Source organism: Homarus americanus, unplaced genomic scaffold, assembly GCF_018991925.1.
Source record: "Homarus americanus isolate GMGI-L3 unplaced genomic scaffold, GMGI_Hamer_2.0 scaffold47967, whole genome shotgun sequence".
In the NCBI taxonomy this organism is placed as follows: Eukaryota; Metazoa; Arthropoda; class Malacostraca; order Decapoda; family Nephropidae; genus Homarus; species Homarus americanus.
Window position 1 is genome coordinate 2,120,059 of NW_024731965.1, and position 23,250 is coordinate 2,143,308.

At 45.0% G+C, this 23,250-nt stretch overlaps 1 protein-coding gene across 1 annotated transcript; it reads left to right on the plus strand.

Annotated features, from left to right (window-relative positions):
- Positions 1 to 716: 716 nt before the first annotated feature.
- LOC121868120 (protein spitz-like) lies at positions 717 to 19,891 on the plus strand. The gene is given in 5 exon segments (XM_042368418.1): positions 717 to 838; positions 840 to 878; positions 13,605 to 13,796; positions 15,743 to 15,851; positions 15,990 to 19,891. Coding segments are annotated over 5 exon segments (594 nt in total). The 5' UTR covers positions 717 to 767; the 3' UTR covers positions 16,173 to 19,891.
- Positions 19,892 to 23,250: the final 3,359 nt, after the last annotated feature.

The window sequence follows — 23,250 nt, forward strand, 5'->3', positions numbered from 1 at the left end:
CATCAGGGCCCTCGGTGGTGTTGTCATCCAGGGCCTCGGTAGTGTTATCATCAGGGCCCTCAGTAGTGTTGTCATCAGGGCCCTCGGTAGTGTTATCATCAGGGCCCTCAGTAGTGTTATCATCAGGGCCCTCCCGGTAGTGTTGTCATCAGGGGCCCTCGGTAGTGTTGTCATCAGGCCCTCAGTAGTATTATCATCGGGGCCCTCGGTAGTGTTATCATCAGGGCCCTCGGTGAAGTGATATCATCAGGGCCTCAGTGATGTTGTCGTCAGGCCCTCGGTAGTGTTATCATCGGGGCCCTCAGTAGTGTTGTCATCGGGGCCCTCGGTAGTGTTGTCCTCGGTAGTAGTGTTACTTACCTGTGCTGTATCATTACCTGTCATTACCTGCGTCTTGGTAGCATCCTGGGCAGGTCTGTCTAGGAATGATTGTTGAACCTGCTGGGGGTGGGGATAGAGGTGGAAAGTGGGTTAGGGGGAGGGCAGAAGGGGAGTGGGAGGAAGGGGGTGTATGAGGAGGGGTTGTTTTGTGGTTGTAGATTGGGTGGGTGGGTGGGTGGTTGGTTGGTTAGAAGAGGGGAAGGTTGAAACTTGCTGTGGTGTTGTGGAGGAGTGTGATAGTGCGGTTATTATTATTGTTGTCATTATTACTATTATTGTCGTTGATGTTATACAGTGTTTACTAGGGTAGCTGACCTTGGTGTGGTGTGTTACAGAGGGATGTTCGTCACGGTCGACCCCCAAGCCTTCGGCCGCCGTCGCCCACGATGCGGCCCAATATAACATTCCAAACGTACGCCTGTCCGCCTGCTTATGCCGCCTGGTACTGCCTCAACGGATACCGTCAAGATCGGCGAGTCCATCCTCTACAACTGCGAGTGGAACTTTTCTTGGAGCTGTCTGTCTGTCTGTCTGTCTGTCTGTCTGTCTGTCTGTCTGTCTGTCTCTGTCTGTCTGTCTGTCTCCGTTGATGGTCATTACAGTAGTGAAGGCCTGTGGGGTTCATTAGTGAAGCTTACGTTCAGGGCATCTGTGGCAGGGGAGGATACATGGATACATGCTCCGTAGGATACATACTCATGTAGTGGGCACGAATGAGGAGATTACAAAACCCTGGCACTTTTGCCACCTTGTCCATCCCATCACCACCATCACCACATCACCACCACCACCACCACCTCTTCGTTCAGGTCCTCCACAGTTAGGTTAGGTTGATGTTCTCCTCCTCCGCCAGGTGTCTCCCGTGACCAAGAATGTGCTAATTATGGTCATTCTTCTCACCTTTTAACCCACATGAACCTAGGCCCTGTGTTCCATTGTGCACATAGGGGATCGGTTAGGCTTCCCTTTTAATTACTATACGAGACGCAGTGCCGCCCTCTTAGCTTGACCTATGGAGGATTTCTCTCTCTCTCTCTCTCTCTCTCTCTCTCTCATTCGTTTTGGGTCACTACTCAGACATCTTCCCCTCGTGTAGGCCTTGATCAGCGCTAGCGGACTTATGATTTAATATTTGTTTTTTCAGAAATAGTCTTCCACGCTTTGTCCCCTCCCTTCCCCCTTCCTCCCCCTCCCTCTCGGCTCTCTTAGATCTGTTAGTTTTTATTATTATATATTTATCTTCTGTGTCTTCTTTATCAGTTCTATTTATTGCTCTCACCACAAGACGAAGCTCGGAGGGCTAGGGAAGGTGTTGTGTAGTGAGGATGCAACGGCGTTCACTGTGTGTGTGTGTGTGTGCAGGTAGCTTAACCCATCCACAGTTTCCCACGGTCGACCCACATATATATAGATCACCTCCCGAGACCGCACGCCCCGCTCCCCACGCCTGCACCACACGCCCCGCTCCCCACGCCTGCACCACACACTCCTTCCTTGCACTACCATCGCATGCCTACTACTACTACTACCATTGACAATACTACCCATATACTACAGCACACCCACACCACACCCACACCTCCAACCACACCACCAACCCACACCTCACCCTACCACCAACCCCACACCCACACCCACCCCTACCACACACCCCTACCACCAACCACACCCTACCACCAACCACACCTACCACCAACCACACCCCCTACCACCAACCACACCCACCCCTACCACCAATCCACACCCACACCTCCAACCCACACCACCAACCTCACCCCTACCAACCACACCCTACCACCAACCACACTCACCCCTACCACAACCACTCACCTACCAACCACTCCACCCTACCACCACACTCACCCCTACCACCACCCAAATCTTATCCATAACAACGTGTCCTCTCTCTCTCTCTCTCTCTCTCTCTCTCTCTCTCTCTCTCTCTCTCTCTCTCTCTCTCTCTCTCTCTCTCTCTTCCTCCTCCTCCTCCTCCTCCTCCTCCTCCTCCTCCTCCATGCATTATCTTTGCTACGCTGCTTCGTATCTTTAGTCAAACTTTATTATCCACCTCCTTTATTCCTCTCCTTTCTCGTGTATTCGTCTTCGTCTTTTTCATTCATCTGTAAGTTACTTTCTCCACCAACAACATACCACAACACCACAACTTCCCACCACAACACCACCACACTACCACCACCACACTACCACCACCACGACCAACACAAACTTAGGGTGGGGAATTTTCCAGAAAGTTGATCACATGTAGTGGAGAGGTAATCTGTCCCTTCCTGGTGAGTGAATGGTGGTGGTGCTCCGCCTGTCACCTCACATCAACCACCTCCCCCCCTCTTCCCCTCTCTCACCCCTCCATGGTTAGGGATGGTGGTGAGGGAGAAGGAAGGGGCAGATTCAGTTTACACCATGTTTTCACACAATTCCCCTCAACATGCAGGTGTCGGCCCCCCCCTCTCCATGGCCACATGAGACCCCCCCCCTACCGTCCATGCCTGCTGTTAAGTCTTCACGGTCTCTGGTATATTACATGTTATATATATATATATATATATATATATATATATATATATATATATATATATATATCTTTAATTAGTCAGAGCGATGGTTTAACTCTTGAGGACAGTGGTTTAACTCTTGAGGACGGTGGTTTAACTCTTTATGGACAGTGGTTTAACTGAGGACGATGGTTTAAATTCTCATCATTCAGGTCATCCCTCAAGAGTCAATCCCGGTTTAGTATAGTATTGGCTGTGTTAGTGTGCCCAGTGAACACAACACCCTTAGCCCCACCACACCCTCAGCCCCCCACCATCTCCCACCACCTCACCCCACCCTCAGCCCCCCACCACCACCCACCAGCCCCCCACCACCACCCCTCAGCCCCCCCCACCACCACCTCAGCCCCCACCACCACCTCACCCCACCACCTCAGCCCCCACCACCACCTCCAGCCCCCCACCACCACCTCAGCCCCCACCCTCAGCCCCCACCACCACACCCTCAGCCCCCCACCACCACACCCTCAGCCCCACCACACCACCCTCAGCCCCACCACCACACCCTCAGCCCCACCACACCATCAGCCCCCCCACCCTCACCCCCCCCCACCTCAGCCCCACCACCACACCCTCAGCCCCCCCACCACCACACCCTCAGCCCCCACCACCACCCTCCAGCCCCCCCACCACCACCACCCTCACCCACCCACACCTCAGCCCCACCACCACCCTCAGCCCCCCACCACCACCACCCTCAGCCCCCACCACCACCTCAGCCCACCACCACCTCAGCCCCCCCACCACCACCCTCAGCCCCACCACCACACCTCAGCCCCCCACCACCACACCTCAGCCCCCCACCACCACACCCTCAGCCCCCCACCACCACACCTCAGCCCCCCCACCACCACACCCTCAGCCCCCACCACCACACCCTCAGCCCCCACCACCACACCCCCTCAGCCCCCCACCACCACACCTCAGCCCCCACCACCACACCTCAGCCCCCACCACCACACCTCAGCCCCCCACCACCACCCCTCAGCCCCCCACCACCACACCCTCAGCCCCCACCACCACACCCCTCAGCCCCCACCACCACACCTCAGCCCCCACCACCACACCTCAGCCCCCCCACCACACCCCTCAGCCCCCACCACCACACCCTCAGCCCCCCCACCACCACACCCCTCAGCCCCCCCACCACCACCTCAGCCCCCCACCACCACACCTCAGCCCCCCACCACCACACCTCGCCCCCCCACCACCACACCCTCAGCCCCCCCACCACACCTCAGCCCCCACCACCACACCCTCAGCCCCCCACCACCACACCTCAGCCCCCCACCACCACACCCTCAGCCCCCACCACCACACCCTCAGCCCCCCACCACCACACACCTCAGCCCCCACCACCACCACACCCTCCCCACACACACTCGGGCTTCTCCCTGCACCCCTACACCCCTCACTACGCCTTCGTGAGACAATTGTTGGTGGTGTAGCAGTAGGGTGACAGAGAGAGCCGCAGCAGCTGTGTGTGTGTGGATGTTGTGGTGGCGGGAAGTTTACGCGGGTAATTGATACGCGCTGAGTGCTGGGCTCTACATGCTTGGCTAGCCAATAAACAGCCTTTTTTTCTCCCGCCGCTTGTGACGTTATATATATTTTTTTTTTCGAGTGGTGGTAATTTGGTTTGACTCTTTGGGTGTATGGGAAGTACTTTATGAAGGATGAGTGTGAGTTGAGGTTGGGTCAGCCTCCTTCCCTCGCCTAATGCCAAGTAGAATAAGGAAGCATTGAATTGAGAAAAGTTTCTGCCTTCACCTCCTCCTACGCCAGTTCCTTTTCCTCTTCCTACCCTTCCTCCCAACAACACAACTCTGGGTTCATAAACTCATTTCATGTAACAATTGTCATATTTATCTATTAGTTTTGACCTCTGTAGATAGTGAATAGATGGAGAGACGTATTGTAAGATGTTGATAAATGGGAGGTAGGGAAGGAGAGCTCCCTCCCTCCCTCCCTCCCTCCCTCCTATTCTTTCTTGGTATAGTGATGAAAGATCTACACTTGGTCACTATACCCGGTGGTGACTTTCAACCAACTTTTTCACGTGTGGAAGAGGAGTGCAGGTAGTGTGGTGTCTGACTGTCTGGTACCTGGTGTAGTGTGGTGGTGACGGTGTGATGTCTCGCTGTCTGGTACCTGGTGTAGTGTGGTGGTGACGGTGTGATGTCTCGCTGTCTGGTACCTGGTGTAGTGTAGTGGTGACGGTGTGATGTCTCGCTGTCTGGTACCTGGTGTAAGGGTGACGGTGTGATGTCTCGCTGTCTGGTACCTGGTGTAGTGTAGTGGTGACGGTGTGATGTCTCGCTGTCTGGTACCTGGTGTAGTGTGGTGATGACTGTAATACATGTACCTTAACCCACCCAGCATATGTTAGTACCGCCAGATGGAGTGTTCGTCCAGGTAACATTATACTAAGGTTGTGTCTAGACGCAGGAGGGAATATATTACACGCTAACTTAGCCCAGTTGCGAGTTTGTTGTGGTCACGCGTGTGGAGGTTGTCGCGGCGCCATCTAGACCTATCGTGGAAAATGGTGGCCGTCTGATGACGATGGTGATGGCTGTGAATGAATTGTTTTATTTGTGAGGTGTATGTTGGGTTAGAGGATAAAGTAGGAAGGATGTTAGTGAAAGCAGGATGGGTAGGTGTCTGTCCTAGCCTCACGACTCTCCCTCATCCTTCACTCTGTCCTCATCCAAGTGTCTGTTTTGAAGTGTTGTGGAGAGAGGTTTTGTATGGAGTAGAAAGTATATTGATGATATCGATTGGTGGCCTTTGTGAGGGGGGGTGGTGAGGTGACCGTGGGGCTGCCTGCTGTACGACAAAGCCCCCACTGGGTCCCGGGCCTTCCTGTACGGTGGGGGTTGCTGAAGGGACTGTTGTCAAATGTCCTCGGGGATGTGATGTATTGCCGCGTCACTGGAGGAGCAGGTGGGTGGAGGGGCACTGCTAATATGGTACTGAGGTGGATGACTGTGTTGTTGAAGGTGTGTGAAAAAATAAGATGGAGTAATGAGTGTGAGAACTGTAGGGCCAAGGGGGGGTCGTGGCTACTCCCCCTACCCAGGCAACATATTGAATTTCGGGCCGGCGGGTGATAGCCCATGTACTGTGACATGATACAACATATGCCGCCACGTGATAGCACATGTACACAGGATATTTAGAGGGGTGCGCCAGAGGAACACGTGAAGGGGAGGGAGAGTGTAGGCTTATCCTGTAAACTGTCAAGGTGGTGTGCTGATGTAGGGCGGTGGTGGTGAGTTGGAGGTAGTGGTGGTGATGCGTGATTGTTGTTGGTGAGGATGGAGATGATGAGTTGTATGATGGTGGTGGTGGTGTCGAGGATGGCGGTGGTAAGAGTGGATGGGGGGGGGTGAGGTCAGAGGACAACCAGCAGGATGACACGCCACAACAGGAACTGGTGGGGTGGGGGGGTTACTCTACACATTACGAGGGAGGAGGAAAGGTGTTCACGTCGACGAAGTGAAACATGCTTGCACTAGTGAATGGGGTGGTAGGTGTTGTGGAGGTGATGCTGGAGGGTAGTTTGGTTGATTGATTGAAACAGTTTATTTAGCCAGAACACAGATACAGAGTGGATAATAATAACAATATTAACATGACTGAGCCAGTTGAGAGCCTGAGCTGCACCTGATATATACTGTACATTTATCTCAAGGAAGTATTATATAACATTTAGTATCATCTGGAATAGTACAATAGCATGATGGTAATAACATGTTACCACGGTTAATACTTCAATATTTATTTATTTTATTTTATTTTTTCTTATATATACAGTATACATAAATTACAGTGGAATTGAAACACATGGGTTGTATAGTAATAAGGTTGAACAAGAGGACAGAGCTGTCAGGATTATGTCTAGTTGGCAATTATGTGTATTGCACTGGTAATTACTTATTGTGAAATATTTGTTCTCTGAAAACATAATGAAAAGTACCTTACCATCACTGAACCCTCCCTCCCTCCCACCCTAGTGACGTGTGAAGGTAAATGGTGGTGTCACATAAACCAAGACTGTCGTTGTACCACACCCCTGCCACACCCTCTGCCACCTCCCTCACGTTCTTGATGGCACTGGCGCACATGAACTGGTGACAGGTCAAATTAGGGAGCCCCCACAACTGCAGGTAGACCTAACAGAACAGAACATAACATAACCTAACCTAACCTAACCTAACCTTAATCCTCCCTCTATAGTATTCTTGTGGTTAATAAACTGCGGTTGTGATTCTTTAAGTGATCCCCATTATTTTTTTTTTTTTACAGTTTCACAGCATTATCGTTAACGTTAGGTAAGTTACTATGTCAGCCAGCGTTAAATAATATATATGGTCGTTGTATTTAGGGGAGAGACTTGTGTGGTGATGAGCGGTGTGGAGATTAACCCCCTGACCGACACGACGGTTTGGGAGGACTGCTAAATGAGAGGCCAATCAGGAGGAGCGGAGTCAAAGGCCGAGTGTGAGCCTTAAAACTGGGCAGCGACGTGTTCCCTGGCTGGCTTGGGGGACTTACCGACCGTCAACCATCTATTGAGGCGTCGACTGATCCTCCCCGTCTTGGTGGTTAGGTTAATGTGGTGGTTTTACCTTGACTAGTTGGGAGGACAGGCGTGGTGGTGGTGGTGTTGGTTGGGGGTAATGGTGGAAGGGAGGTGGTGGTGGTGTTGGGGGGAAGAGGTGTTGGTGTGTTGGGGGAAGAGGTGGTGTTGGGGGGAAGAGGTGGTGGCTGTTGGGGGGAAGAGGTGGTGGTGGTGTTGGTCAGTAATGGTGGAAAGGAGGTGGTGGTGAGGGAAGAGGTGGTGGATGGTGGGGGAAGAGGTGGTGGTGGTGGTGTTGAGGAAGAGGTGGTGGTGGTGGTGTTGGGGAAGAGGTGGTGGTGGTGTTGGGGGAAGAGGTGGTGGTGGTGGTGTTGGTGTTGGGGGGAAGAGGTAGGTGGTGGTGTTATTGGGGTAATGGTGAAAGGAGGTGGTGGTGGTGAGGGGAAGAGGTGGTGATGGTGGGGGAAGAGGTGGTGGTGGTGGTGTTGGGGAAGAGGTGGTGGTGTTGGGGGGAAGAGGTGGTGGTGGTGGTGTTGTAAAGAGGTGGTGGTGGTAGTTGGTGTTGGGGGAAGAGGTGGTGGTGTTGGGGGAAGAGGTGGTGGTGGTGGTGTTGGGGGAAGAGGCAGGAGGTATGTTGGGGAAGAGGTGTTGGTGGTGGTGTTGGGGAAGAGGTGTTGGTTGGGGGTAATGGTGGAAGGGAGGTGGTGGTGGTGTTGGGGGGAAGAGGTGTTGGTGTGTTCAGTGATGGGTAGTGACAGAAAGGGCCGCCCGTCTCCCAGGATTACTATAGAGGTGTCGGAGTGTGTGTGGGGGGGGGTGGGTGGGGGCTGAAGTTACCATGATAGACTCAAACCTATGAGGATTTGAGTCCATTTAGTTGATTTACCAATACACAAAGCTCATCTGATGGTCACTAACCACTCTCCTCTCAACACCTGAACATATCCGTTATATATAAATTCACTTTCATCTAATTTGTCCCAGGTGTTCTTCTTAACCTGAGTGAACACAATCTTAATTACCTTCATTTGTTTCATTCTGTCACTTATAACGTTTGTTTACTATGTGATCAATTCAGAAGGCTCTCTGGGCTTCGCTCGTCTGGGTGTACTGTACCAGCTGTATGTTGTAGGGGACGGTGTTAGACCAACAGGTGTGGCCGCGGTGAGAACTTTTGTGTGTCACCCACTCGGCTCAACCTTGTGTGTCCGCGTGTTTACATTGGTGACGAGGAAAGCTGCCGCCAGCCTTTTCAGCGGCCGCTTCGTGTGGAGTTTGTTGGCTGGTTCATGATCCTGCAGCTGTCTAGTGGAGGAAGCTGCAGGGTTGTTTTGTTAGGGAGAATATTCTCCTGTTGTGTGAAGCACGGTATGGTGGTCATGAGGGTGTGTGAAGCACGGTGTGGTGGTCATGAGGGTGTGTGAAGCACGGTGTGGTGGTCATGAGGGTGTGTGAAGCACGGGTGGTCGTCATGAGGTGTGTGAAGCACGGTGTGGTGGTCTGAGGGTGTGAAGCACGGTGTGGTGGTCATGAGGGTGGGCACGGTGTGTGGTCATGAGGTGTGTGAAGCACGGTGTGGTGGTCATGGTGTGTGAAGCACGGTGTGGTCATAAGGGTGTGAAGCACGGTGTGGTGGTCATGAGGGTGTGTGAAGCACGGTGTGGTGGTCATGAGGGTGTGTGAAGCACGGTGTGGTGGTCATGAGGGGGAGCACCTGATGTTGGCGGGTGAGATACGTCACATACTAAGGTTGTGTTGTGGTAGCGCAGCAGCTGTGACCTTGGTGCTGCTCCGGTACCTGCCACCGTAAGCTGTTACTGCTACGGCTGTTGTCACTGTCGGGATAACCACCTTCTTTTACCTCCGCAAGAAACCCCTGGGGAGTAGTTAACCTTGTAAGTGACAAAGCGCACCGTGAGGATGAAAGATGTAGCAAGAGCAGATAATGTAGTTGTTGCCGCGGGGCAGTAGTTGGCAGTGACCCGTGTGTGGTGGAGGCCAAGGCGACCCACCGCTCATAACCACACATAATTGCTGCCGACTCTACTGCTCCTCAACGCTTCACTGACTGCCGGCCACCTCCCCGACTCGCCTCACTTGTTGATGACCGAGATTGTTCCTAATGTTTCCACGCCCCCACTCCACTACCTTCCATGTATTCCTCCTATCCGTAATATGGACCGTAAGGCCGCTAAGCCTCTGTTTGTTCGTCCGCATACCACAAGGTGTACTATCCTCCTCCAGCCGTCGTCAAACATGGCTGGTGGGGTGATGGGTCCAGCGGGGCAGGGTTAGTGTCTGTAGCGTCGTCGTAGAGTGATTTACGAGGTATTAGAAGGAATCCATCACGAAGGACGGGTACAGCGAGGCCACCTACCAATCTGTCTTATAGTCTGAGTGAATCGTATCAGTGAAAGTATATTATGATGTCTGTGATTTTTTGATTGCTCATAACTACCGTCAATATAAACCCATGCCTTGCCCATGCATAACTACCGTCAATATAAACCCATGCCTTGCCCATAGCTACCCAACCCATTTCCTGGAGGAGCGGTTACCTCTCCTCTATCCCTGGACCCTCCCGCCGCTTCCATCAGTGTATTTTGTTGTGATGTGTGTAGCGCCATGGTAGGTGGTGACTTAATGATACACTCTAACCTAACCTAACCTAACCTCACTTCACCTAACTTAGTCCAACCTAACTCAACCTAACCAAGTTTAGACTAACCTAACCTAACCAATCATAGCTAACCTTACCTCCATCCCAACACCTCCCATCACCAACACCTCCCATCACCAACACCTCCCATCACTCCCCATCACCAACACCTTCCATCACCAACACCCTCCAAACACCTCCCATCACCAACACCTCCATCACCAACACCTCCCATCACCACCACCTCCCTCCATCACTCTTCAACACTCGTGATGGGTGTCAACTCATCAACTTCCTGTGATTGTGCAGCTCATGAGCATGGTGTGGTTTATCCTGGAGTGATGGCGGTGTCTGGTTGGTGTCCGTCGTGGTGGTATGGGTGTCCTGTGTTAGAGCCACAGAACAACGAGTGAGGTGGACTCATTTTTATAATAACTTTTTTTGGCTGCAATACTTACCTAACTGACTTAACAGATAATGGTGTTCCTTATGAGTTTTATTGTGTCTCTTCTAATATACCAACACCACAGTAACACAGCACACTTATTTTTCTTATCCTAGTTGTGTGGTGGTGGTGATGTTACCGCGTTATGGGAAGTCATTGTAGAGTAGCTTAGCTCTCCGCCTGCTGGTTCATAAGCCCCCCCCTCAAAAAATATCCTGTTTCCCGTAATCCGACTCTCCCCGATAATTGAATCTGATAATAATTGAAATTCGTTTTTTCGTTCTATAAAGATCTTCGATTTTAAATGGTCCGTCTTCAGATTTTTATTTATTAACACTAGAAGATTACCGTAAATACTGGCAAAAAAACAAAAATAAAAAGCCGACCTTCCCCACGTACTTTTTTCTCATCCCATTACCGGAAACGTTTATTTTAGGCCTAAGATGACGCTCTAACCAAGAGATTAGGATGTGACGGCGGTGAACTGCTGGTATACAGTGAGTGGAGGCTGGTGTACAGTGGTGCTGCTGCTGCTAACTCCACTACACCACCAAGGATACGCTCCCACGCCTGTCTAGCCAAGAGACCTGTTCATCTTCTCGTGCCGGCTACTGTATTATCTAACTGATTTTTGTTATGCGAGACGAGTGTTGGCCAGTGTGTGTGTGTGTAGGCTACAGTTTAGTGCAGTATGGTTGGAGGGGGAGTTGCCCACACAATGGTCTGCTCACCGCTTTAGTCTGGCTGAATTTCCAGACGCATGAATGGACTGGTGGCTGCGTCCGGTCATGTTGTGTGGCGCAGGACTCGGCTCCCTCCACCAGTGTTACCAGGAGCGTCTCTCGTGGCTAACACCCCCTCCCCCCCTCCCCGTACAATTACAAGTCATTTCTCGCTCACCATTACAACTGACACGGTCTATAGTGCGAGTGAGAATAGACCAAAGATTCCCGATCGCCCGGCAGATGGCGGTGATGGACAGTGACGATTGATGGTTAAGGTTAGGTAGTTGAGTGATGGGAGGCGGTGATACAGGATGGCGGTGTTGGTGCACATGTGGCGGGGGGCTCGACTAGGCTGGCAGGTACCACGTGTTCGTCTAGTTATTCTATGACAGACATTGACACGGTAAACTGGTTCGGTAATTTAAGTGTGCATTGATTTGTTGTAAGCCAAACGTTGCGGTATTATACAGTATAGTTATAATGTATATATGTAGTATACCTTTGTTTATTCTTGTTGGTAAAAATATAAAATATTTAGATTTTTTTGGTTTAAACAAATTTAAAGAGGCGAGAGTAGACGGGCGTAAGTTGAGGTTGTTGAGCTGGTGGTGGCTGGGCCAGGCAACACACACACACACACACACATACACACACACTGGTTTCATTGAGAGTCGGGGGAGCCCCAGCGGTGAATGGACACACACACACACCAGGTATTTCCTTCCTCTGGATGGCGTGTAGAGTTGCCGCCCCGCTGCCTGCCTGGGTGCATGTGAGCTGGAGGCTGCCGCGCCGAGCGTCACTCCTGGCCCACACCAGACTAGCTCACGTCACATATTTGCCTTAAATTTATTAAAATATACTTTCTAATTATACCAGAGGTGTTCAGTAACACACACCAAGTGTTTAGAGGGCAAAAGTTCGTGATACCAGATCACAGTGTGGTGGTAGGGGAGCCCCATATAGTCGCTTCATCACTCTCCCCTCCCCATGTTTTGGATCAGTACTGGTGGTGTTGGTGAGGGTACTGGTGGTGTTGGCGACGGTATTGGTGGTGTTGGCGACGGTATTGGTGAGGGTACTGGTGGTGTTGGCGACGGTATTGGTGGTGTTGGTGAGGGTACTGGTGGTGTTGGCGACGGTACTGGTGGTGTTGGCGACGGTACTGGTGGTGTTGGTGAGGGTACTGGTGGTGTTGGCGACGGTATTGGTGGTGTTGGTGAGGTTGTACAGTATCATCAGTTAGGACAAATGATTCGCCTCCGTTTCACCACAGCAGTAGATTGGAGTGTGTTGGGGCGAGGTCGTCAGCCTGCAGGGGACACGCCCAATAATTTTAAAGTTTCGCAAGAACGGGAAATTGTCGTTCTTGTACTAGGTGACAATTAACACTACAGTATACTTTTCAGTGATAGAAAAAAAACAACTCCCTGGACCATAAAGCTCATAAAGATGGGCGGAAGCTGAGTGACTGGCTGCTCTGATACGAGAACGCTAGACACTTCCTTGTTGAAGTGTGTTCTCAGTTTCTAAATGTAGTTTATTCAGGTGTATGACTGTATTTTGTGTAACGCTAGACACAAATAAGGCGATGGTTAGAGATTGGAGCAGGAGAGGCAGGCAGGAGCGAGCGAGCGAGCGAGGGAGGTAGGCGGCGAGGCAAGTATCCGGAACGCATCTAACAGGACCTACACCGTCGTCGCCGCTCAAGCGTTGCCTCTCAGCCTCGCACCCCCTCCCTCCCTCCCCCCCATGCTGCCGTGTCCGCTACTCGTGGTAGCTCCCAGAAATTAAAATATTATTATTTATACTTTGAACTAATTATGAATTACTATTATTGTGTATAGTTGGATAAATTGTTTTGGACGTCACAGTATTGGGATTGTAATACGTGAGGTAATACTGTAATGAAATTTATATTTTTCTGCAAGGAATTTTTTAATATTTCTGGTAGTGTTGACTTTACCATAGATCCATTGACACGAAATTTTGCCAAGAATACGCATTGTTGGAAATCATATTGACGAAAATTAGTAGGCCTTCTGTGGTGTGGTGGGAGGAGATGAACCGAGTGCAGTCAATTACAATTTACTGATGAATGTTGCTTTAATGTAAATAATATGCACCGAGTAAAATAATGTGTGTTCTTGTATGACCGTGTGAGTAGTACTGTACTAAATATTATTGGTGTGATAAGTTTGTGGGTGTTATTATTAACGTCTTCATTTTCTTCCAGGTGCGCAGATGGATACATGGGTCAACGGTGTGAGTTCAAGGACCTAGATGGGTCATACTTACCAACGCGGGAGAAGGTGTTGCTGGAGACTGCATCTATTGCTGGTGGTGCGACGGTTGCTTGTGTGCTGGTGTTTGTGGTGCTCTTTGCCGTCTATGTGTTCATGCAGAAAGACAAGGACAAGCGGTGCAGGTGAGGATGTGGACAGTTTTTGTTATGTATACAGTACTGTATATGTATAATTAATTGCTAGAAGACTAATTGGTCTAGTTTTAAATTTTCATTGTTGCCTAGCTTAACAAAATAACTATATGGCACCTTTCCTTGTTTAATTTATTTTGTGGGCAGTTGCACAAGAACTCTTGACTATTGCATTACGTCCCTCACAAGAGGAGCTGAAGAGTCTTTGAATTGTGATTGTAACTTTATTACAACACATGTTAAAAAATAAGTGAAATTGATAAAAAGATGGATGGTTGGAGAAAATATCCACTCAAGGTTCATACTTTATTGACCTATAAATTATTAACTATACATCAACTGATAACGACAAGGAATAAGATACAGTAGTGGAGAGATATTGATATTGAAACAGTTTATTTAGCCAGAACACAGATAGAGAGTGGATAATAATAACAATATTAACATGGCTGAGCCAGTAGAGAACCAGAGCTGCACCTGATATATACTGTACATTTATCTCGAGGAAGTATTATGTAACATTTAGTATCATCTGGAATAGTACACATAGTATGGTGGTAGTAAGAACATATCAGAATGTTACCACGGTTATCACTTTATTTATTTATTATATTATTATTTTTTACATTTATATTATAAGTATATACAGTACATATTTTACAGTAGAGTTGATATACATTAATGTGATAGGGAGGGAAGCAGTACAACATGGGGTGTATTAAGGTGGAACAAGAGGACAGAGCTGTCAGTACTGTATTGTGTCTAGTCGGCAAATACAGACTAGCAATAAGTTTTTGTCCTAACATTGACTATTGTACTTTGCTTACTTTTTTCTGGTTCAATGTGAATCAGAATGTATGGTGTTACACTGCATAGCTCTTGTTTGACACAACTTAGTGTCACCCTTAGATCACAAACTACAGGGAGGCCAAGAGGTTAGTAGAAGTTACAGGAGACCAGATGTCTAGCAGTATAGAACACTTCTCCTTATTCTGCTTTGTGACCAACACCCAGGCCTAGGACAAGAAATCCATACTGTCCTAGCACATATACACAGTCCTGTGTACCTTGCTGTACAGTCGCTCCAAAAAGTATCTTTACGGTTTTGTGTTGAGACAATGTGACACAATGGATGAGGGACTTTGACAACCTTACTAAAACAACAAGAGTTGCAATGTTCATTTTGACATGCTGGACCCCTCAGTGAAGATAATTTTTGGAGCGAGTGTACATGTAACACTATAGATAGATTTTGACCCACGCGAGGGAACAAATAGTTTTGTCACATTTAAGGAGGCAGAAAGGGGGCTAAAGTTAGTTCATTTTGTGAGGCACCAACATTTGAGGTCCTCTGTTGGTTGTGATAATCTTGTAAAGGAAGGAGAGAGAGAGAGAGATCTGACTATTATAGCAGAAGATAAGTTAATGATATATGTCATTAATTTATTTTAATTTACAATAATCTATTACTTTACTCACAGTAGTACTTCTTTTCCTGGAGATTTGAGTGTTCCTGTGTCAGGTTTGGTACATGAAGTGTATTATTTAGGTTTGCTACTTCTCAAAACACTTAAACAGTGGAATTAAATATCACTGCAACTTAAAATGGCAACTGGTAATTTTTAAGTGAACCCATCATCCACCTTTTGATAATGTTAACACACTAGACCCATATTTGTCTTAACATTAATACAGATACTGTGTGCCGAGCAGGTGACATAACATAGACTCTTACAGATATAGATTATTGACACTATTAATCACACAACAAAAATACTGTAGTTCTAGTATAAACCTTTAATAATACACTACCAGGAATCTAGAATTATAATATACTGTATACATCAAAACTCCAACCTCTGTTTTTACGTTTAGTGATATTAATAATGAAATGCTGATTTTTGTTTAAAACACTAACTTTTTTCTTCTCCTTTCAGGGATCTTGATGATGGACGAAACAACGACCGACAGCCATTTTCAGGTTACCAAAACCCACGGCCAGAGATAATCCGAACCATAAGCAATCCCTATGCTCGCACTATTGAGGTACATTTTTATACAGTTCATGCTGTTGAGATGCTCTAAATTATCTCTTTTTACTACTAATGCTGCTATTGATGTTACAAATCTATACTGTACTGTTCCACATTAAATGACAAGACTAAAATCAATTTTATTTTTCAGGAGCTGAGCCATGTTGAAGTGCAACCAACCAAAACTGTTCCCAGTCCAGAGAGCAGCAAGGATACGAACACTAGCAGTAACGTACGTGCCAGCACCACCAGCACCACCAACATCAACATCACCAACACCACCGACACCAACTCCACCGACACCAATGTCCATAGTGCTCAGGATCCTTCGTAGTGACACCGAATTTCCGACCTCTAAACACACATTAACGGATGCTGTACGACCATTACTGTGCACGCTGTTATAGTGTTACAAGGAACATTATTTCAAGCCTTTTCTGTTGCACATTGGCATCCTTACTTCTCTTGGTGCTCACTAAGTACTCAGCCAACATGGATGTCTAACTTTGTAAGCCTAGGAGGGATGAGTGATTGTAACTGCATGCAAATGGCAACTCTGGCCACTGTAATTGTAGACATGAAAGAAATATTGTGTATCTTCTTGTGTTTAAAGGATCTACAAGTGGCACAGTCTTTAAAACCTGTATGGCTGTTGATGCTGAATGTGACATATACTCAATTATCTCAAGATGCCTGTTATGCTGTCTTTTAGAGTCACAGAGTAATATATAATATTTTAGTGTGTACCATATATGTGGTCTGCCTTGTGTACATATAAATAACAGTTTGTCTTGAAAGGTGCCTGTTTGCACACATGCCCTCCATATTATAGGCTTAAAAGGGCCACATTTAGCTATCACAAATGTCCAGGGTGTCTATATTTACTCAGTTTGGCCCGGGATTCATCCTAGGAAATGACTTTCAACACTTTAGACTTACCCGTGAGTGTACTTGCTAATGTGTCACAGCCGTCCATGTTGTACTTATGTAATCCAGTTTGTATGTGGAATCCAAAGAATAACATCATAATTTATGTAGCTTTTTCATGCTTGTATCTTCATAGTAAAGTTGCACAGTTTATTTTTCATAGATGTATTCCCATTTATTTTCATGCTGTGCTTGGATATTGCATTACTGTACATTCCCAGCTAAACAGTTCCCCTTGTGTAAGGGTCTGGCAGGCTACTAGCCACCTATTCCAGACAATTCCATTAGGTCCGTTCCAGTGCTGTTGACTCTTTATTTAGTGGTCATTATTTTAATGAGTTAAAGTTGTGCAATCTCTTCTTCTAATAAATATCATGTATACTTTGGTTCAAAAATGTTAATTGGCCAGCGACCATTATAATGCAAGTTGACGGCACCACTGCCACTTACGGTCCCAAGTATTGGCTTATCTGTATCTTCTGTGGGCTGATTGATTTCAGGATACTTTCAAGAGTGAGCTGCATTTCCCATCTTCTCAAATTTTTTAAATATTTTACTTTCCTCTCATAGTTACACATACTGCCAGCACATCTTGGGCCCAGAACATTATTAAAATCCCTTTAACACATGGCATTGGCAAATGTGTTCTTATCAATATTATTAATATATGTTTAGCACTGCCAGCCTGCAAGCATGTTACATCATTGCTTCGCACTAAGAATATCCAGTTTCAGGATAGAAAATTGTTCTGTACATATTGTAAAGAAGCAAAATAAAACTGACAGATGAGGTTACCAGAGTGTTATTGATGTAGGCCAACAAGTAGGCTCCTGTTATGTTTAATTTTGGCTGGGGTGTTTACCTTACTGTCCCAACTCGCCTTCTTCATTTTAGAGGCCTCTGGTACCCTCTCCTGGAGGAGCTTAGCTTGTAACATTTGTATATAAAACTACCAAATTATTAGCTTATTGCTGATTAGCTTTTTGTGTAAGATTTCTCTATTTGTAATTTTTTTTTATTATTCCTGATATAGTATTGATTATTTAAAAAAATAATAAATAAGATTAAGGTCAGATTCACAATGAATATCAGTCGCTGTGAACACTGCTGCTGCAATATACCTCGCAAGTTGTTCTGGGTGTGAAGGTTATTTTTTATAAAAGAGTTACTCTGCATTGTCAAGGAAATCTTATTCCATGATAATATATTTTTCTTTTTAGATCCAGGCACTGTGCTTACTAATGAGTGCTTGGAAATAGTTTGCTTTTTTCTCTAGGATGTACAAGGGATAAGTTTTTGAGGCTGTTTTCCTTCATGTTCAGAACAATTTTATCAGTAACAGTGCTCAAGATGACTTGCATTCTTTGGTCCACTTGTGTCAGACTCACAGGAACTGCATATCAATATTTCCAACTGTTGGTTACTGCAGTTGATGTGTATGGGCAAAACACTCAGCTTGTTAAGGTTCCTATGATGGTATATTGTAACTCTGGTTCATTTTTAGGTCTCCTCCTTTGGCAACTTGTGCTCAGTAAGTCACAAAGGTCATTTATTTAGGAAAGTTGTTCCACTGAGGAATATTGTTCGTTTCCTGTAGCATATCCAGTGTTTATCTGCTTGTCATTTACTGTAAAACAAGTCTGTAAGCTTAAAATATTATCTTGCCTTTTACCCTGGTCATAGATTTTTAATGGCTTCCATATTAATCCTAGAGGAATAGCAGTTATCACCCATGTATCAAGAGATTGTTCTGTATACTGTGTCCATAAACATTACCTTGTTGTGAACAGTGTTTTACCCAATAGTCAAAGTCCCAGTAAGCACCCCTGCATAATTTGCATTAGTAGAGCCTATGTTTGTAGCGAACTAGATAGATTAATTTATAGTATGAAGATTGAGCCACAAAATAGTATTAACATTCAGTAAATGCATAAGCCATGTTGAAGGGATAGGGGCCTTTGGTGTTTTTCTAGCCTCACTACCTCTGATATGCCTTGCTAGTCCACAAAATGCAGCTTTAACATCATATACAGATACTCAGTTGTGCAAAAAATGCAGGGGGTGCACTTTAGCTGTCACCATACCAAATTATTTGTATATCATTTGTTCTTAGGGCAGGGAAGCTGTAATGCAAGTTGCATATTTTTAGATAAAGGTTAATATATACTTTAATGCTTCCTTTATGTATACTTTAATCCCAAAGCCATTTATCCACTAAGTTTTATGTACTGGAAATATTAAAACTTTTGATATTTTGAAAGCAATAGCCAATTTTGGTAATTTTCTTATTAATAATATACTATTTATTTTTGAAAATCCAAAAAGATGGATTTTGACCAATTAAAGTAATATGTGCTGTGGTACATTATTTGAAATATTTAGATAAAGGTTGTATCTCCTCACCTGTACTACTATTAGTTTTACATTTTAGATCAGTACTCTTCTGTACTCTGTTTCTTCACAGTATTCTAGTTTACTGTGTTAATGTATTTCCCATATAACAAAACATTCTCACCTGTAGACACAAGGACAAATCACTAGTTCATGAAATTAGTAATGTTAATTTTCCATAAGAGGAATAAGGCAGATTTCCCATTATTTATCTGGGAAGATTGGTAGCACAGGTGGAAATATATTACTTTCAGAGGACCACCTAGGACATTATAATTTCATATAATGAAGCCTATTTAAATGCTATTTATGCTTGCATCTATAGACCACCAATAGAGATTGCTCAAGTGCACTTCTTGAATTGAGTTACCAATACTAAATACTTAGATAACAATTAATTTGTATACAACCACTGAAAGGCATAAATAATAATGCAGTAATTTGTCTGGTAAATAAAGTATAACAATGGCCTTAGACTTAGAGTAACACCCTAGTGTCTTACAAGTAACCTTGTGTTTCCTATGTTCATGGTAATTATAATATAGACCCTATATGTTTCAACAGATCAAAAACATTTAGATTCCAGTTGGTTGCAGCTTGATTAATCAAAGGGACTTGGAAATGAATGATAGCAGCTGATTGTCTGTACAGGAAGATGATACAATATTGTTATCCAGTGTATTTTATTTTATCAAGTTACTGTCCATAGATGAAATAAAGAATTTGTTACAAAAAGTATTTTTTACTCCAGATATGTTATTATACAAAGGCTTTACCTGTGTTTGGCAAAATTAATATCATTCCAGACAATAACTTGGAAACATTATGAGGAGAATTTGAAGGGGGAGGGGGTAACCTTTTCTTATATTAAGGTTGTTTTTCTGAGATTCACAGATTCTTTACCAGCTCTACACTGTTCTTGCAACTGCAGAAAAGCCCAGTCAAATATGTCAGTAGAATTCATCTATTGTCAAAACATTCAGGACCACATTTTGGGATTACATAGTCTCCAGGCATGAGTATGATGCTTTGGAGAAAAAATGGTAAAATAATGCAAGAAAGTGAGTGAGTTGGAGCCAGATGAACGATTCATAAGATACAATAAGCAACACTCAGTTAAGTTTATCTTTTTTCCAATGTCTTACAGGTCAAAATTCTGACATGTGGAGTTTAGCACAGATAGTCATCTGTTTTAATGTTGGGTACTGTAAATGATGTCAATTACAAAATAAGTGAAACTAATGATAAACTGAGGCCCTAGAAACAATCTACATACTTTCTCATATTACAGTATGTATCATTTTCCTAGTTTCATGCTCCCTGTTTCATTTTTGTGTATAGGGAGGTAAGGAATCTTTAGCCACCAGTCAAGGGTTAAAGCTTCACATGTATGAGTCCCTAATACTGAAAGGTTAGAAGATCACTAGCAATATTTACACATGACTGGTCTCTTATTGTTGTTAAATAGATCAGCAGTAAGCCTTTGGAAGCACAAAGTGATAATTAATCATATTCTGTGGATTTAAAGTGGGTAAAAAATATGAAATTTTTATTTACATGTTTTTCTTTCATAAAATAATAGACTAAAAAAATTTAAGTCCTCTAAAATGTCCCATTCACACACATCCAAAGAATGGCTGCATAACTTTTCCTTCACACTTGAATTATGCAAACATAAATAGTACAGTAGTCCCTCGCTAACCATGGAGGTTAGGTTAGGTTAGGTTCCTGGAAAATCCTGTTGGTAAAACTAGAGGCTTATGGAAAATAAGGGGTTAAGTTGCACGGCCGCCCATAACACTTGTCAAAGCCTAAGTTGCTTGTTCCTTTGCAAAACAATACCTGCATTATACATGTCATTTAATTTGAGTCAAATACATATAAAAAAGCATAATATAAATTAAATAGTAATATTAATTTAACAGTACCATAAAGGGTATTTATCTTCATTGAGGATGAGGATAATGTGGAGGGAGAGGTGGTTGTTATAGGAGGGGACACAGGCCCACTCTCTTGCACTTTTCCATGTGCCTCCAGCAACACGAGCCCTTATTATAGCTTCCAGTGGCGGCTCGTGAAAAATAAAATGGATGGACTGCAACCCTCACACAACAGTAGGATACAATACACAAATTTTACCTACCTTGTAGTTGATGTCCACTAATTCCCAGGGCATGGTAGTAGTGTTGGTGGTGATGGACCAGTATTAATTGAAAATAAAGTCGGGGTGTCTGCTCCTTGATGTAGCAAAATTGTTTATTACTATTTCATTAAAATCCTTTATTTCTGTTATCATTTTATTTTCAATGGATATCACTGGGAAAAGTTGATGTTTTGCAAATACTTCACTCTATTTTCCATGGTCAAAGGGTAATTAAAGAAAGCACGATTTAACCACACCGTCCACACGTTGTACCACACTGAGTGCAGCTCAGTGTGGCGCCAATTAATAACAGACATCAATCGTACAGCATTGACACCAACTATGAAAGTAACTTAATTTTGGTCTGATTTTAATGAAAATTCACTTAGCAACGTATTGAAAATAATTAAATAACATAAAATGATATATTTGTTGGTAGTGTATTATTGAGCTGTCTCTCTAAAGGAATCATACGCCTGGCAGTGAGTGTCTGGGGGGACTGCACGAGCCCTTATCATAGCTTCACTTTTCTTAATTGTATAAACCGAGGATTCGTTTAACCCCCATGGTGCATCTTGCTCTCGCCATGCTCAAGTCTATCAAGCACCTCAACATTCATTTCTAAAGACATTATGTTCCTCACCCTCTTCTCTTTCTTCTCATCTTTATCACTCACTCAATGCACACTTAGGGGCCATAGTTAAAGGCAAAATCAAATGTTAATACTGAAGAAAAGATGTAATAAAAATCCAGGGTACAGAGCAATAAAATATGTCTGCACGGTACAAGGCTAATAAAGTACTTGGGTTCATACAAAGGAGTGTTAGTTACAAGACTAGCGAGGTCATCCTAAAACTATATCTTGCTCTTGTGAGACCACACCTGGATTACGCAGTTCAGTTCTGGTCACCGTATTACAGAATGGATATAGAATCCTTGGAAAGAATTCAGAGGATAATGACAATACTAATCCCGGGCATTAGGAACCTTGAGTACAGAGACAGGTTATAGCATCTTAATTTGCACTCCCTCGAGAGACGTAGAGCGAGGGGCGACCTCATAGTGGTATAAGTGGAAGACAGGGCTAAACAAAGGGGACATTATAAAGGTACTCAAACTATCCAACCAGGAGCGAACTCGTAACAATGGTTTTAAATTAGACGAATTTAGATTTAGGCGTGAAATAGGTAAACACTGGTTTGGCAATAGAGTAGTGGATGAGTGGAACAAGTTACCAAACATCATCATTAACTCTAACACGCTGGATAGCTTCAAACAAAGGTTGGATGGATATATGAGCGATAGGGGTTGGGTGTAAATGGGACTGCCCAGTATGGTCCAATAAGCCCGCTGCAGTTTCCTCTATTCTTATGTTCTTATGTTCCAAGCGCAGTTCATGGCAGAAGCTCTGCTACCTGGTACCTTCTCTTTGTGTTCTCAGAAGTAAGTGAGGCAGTTGTGATTTACAGTAAGTTCATTGATGGAAGTATAGAGGAGGTACAAGCAGAATTTGCAAGAAGGCTGAACACTTGGAAAAGACGTGAAGTGAAAGACAGACCAAAAACGGCTGTAACTACTGTAACTCACGTGCTTATAAGCTCGCAATTACGCTACCTAACAGTCCAATGAGATATGTTATATTCTAATAAAAGTCTGGGTGGTGGCAGGCTACTGTTGTAAATATAATAAGTATTGTGGAAGAATGACAAAGTTTTCCCAGACTAATCCATGATACAGAATATAACTAACGCAGGTTATTAAATTAAGAAAAAGAAATAATCAGAAATTAAATAAATAAGCACACTGAAATAAGAAGAAATAAAGACAGTGTTGTGGTGTAACTGTGAGCATGGACTGAAGGTAACAACTACAACCAGTCAAAAAAATACCAATGAAAATACCATCGTAACTTACCTTGGCTTTTAACCCGAGCAAGAATAAAATAATCCAA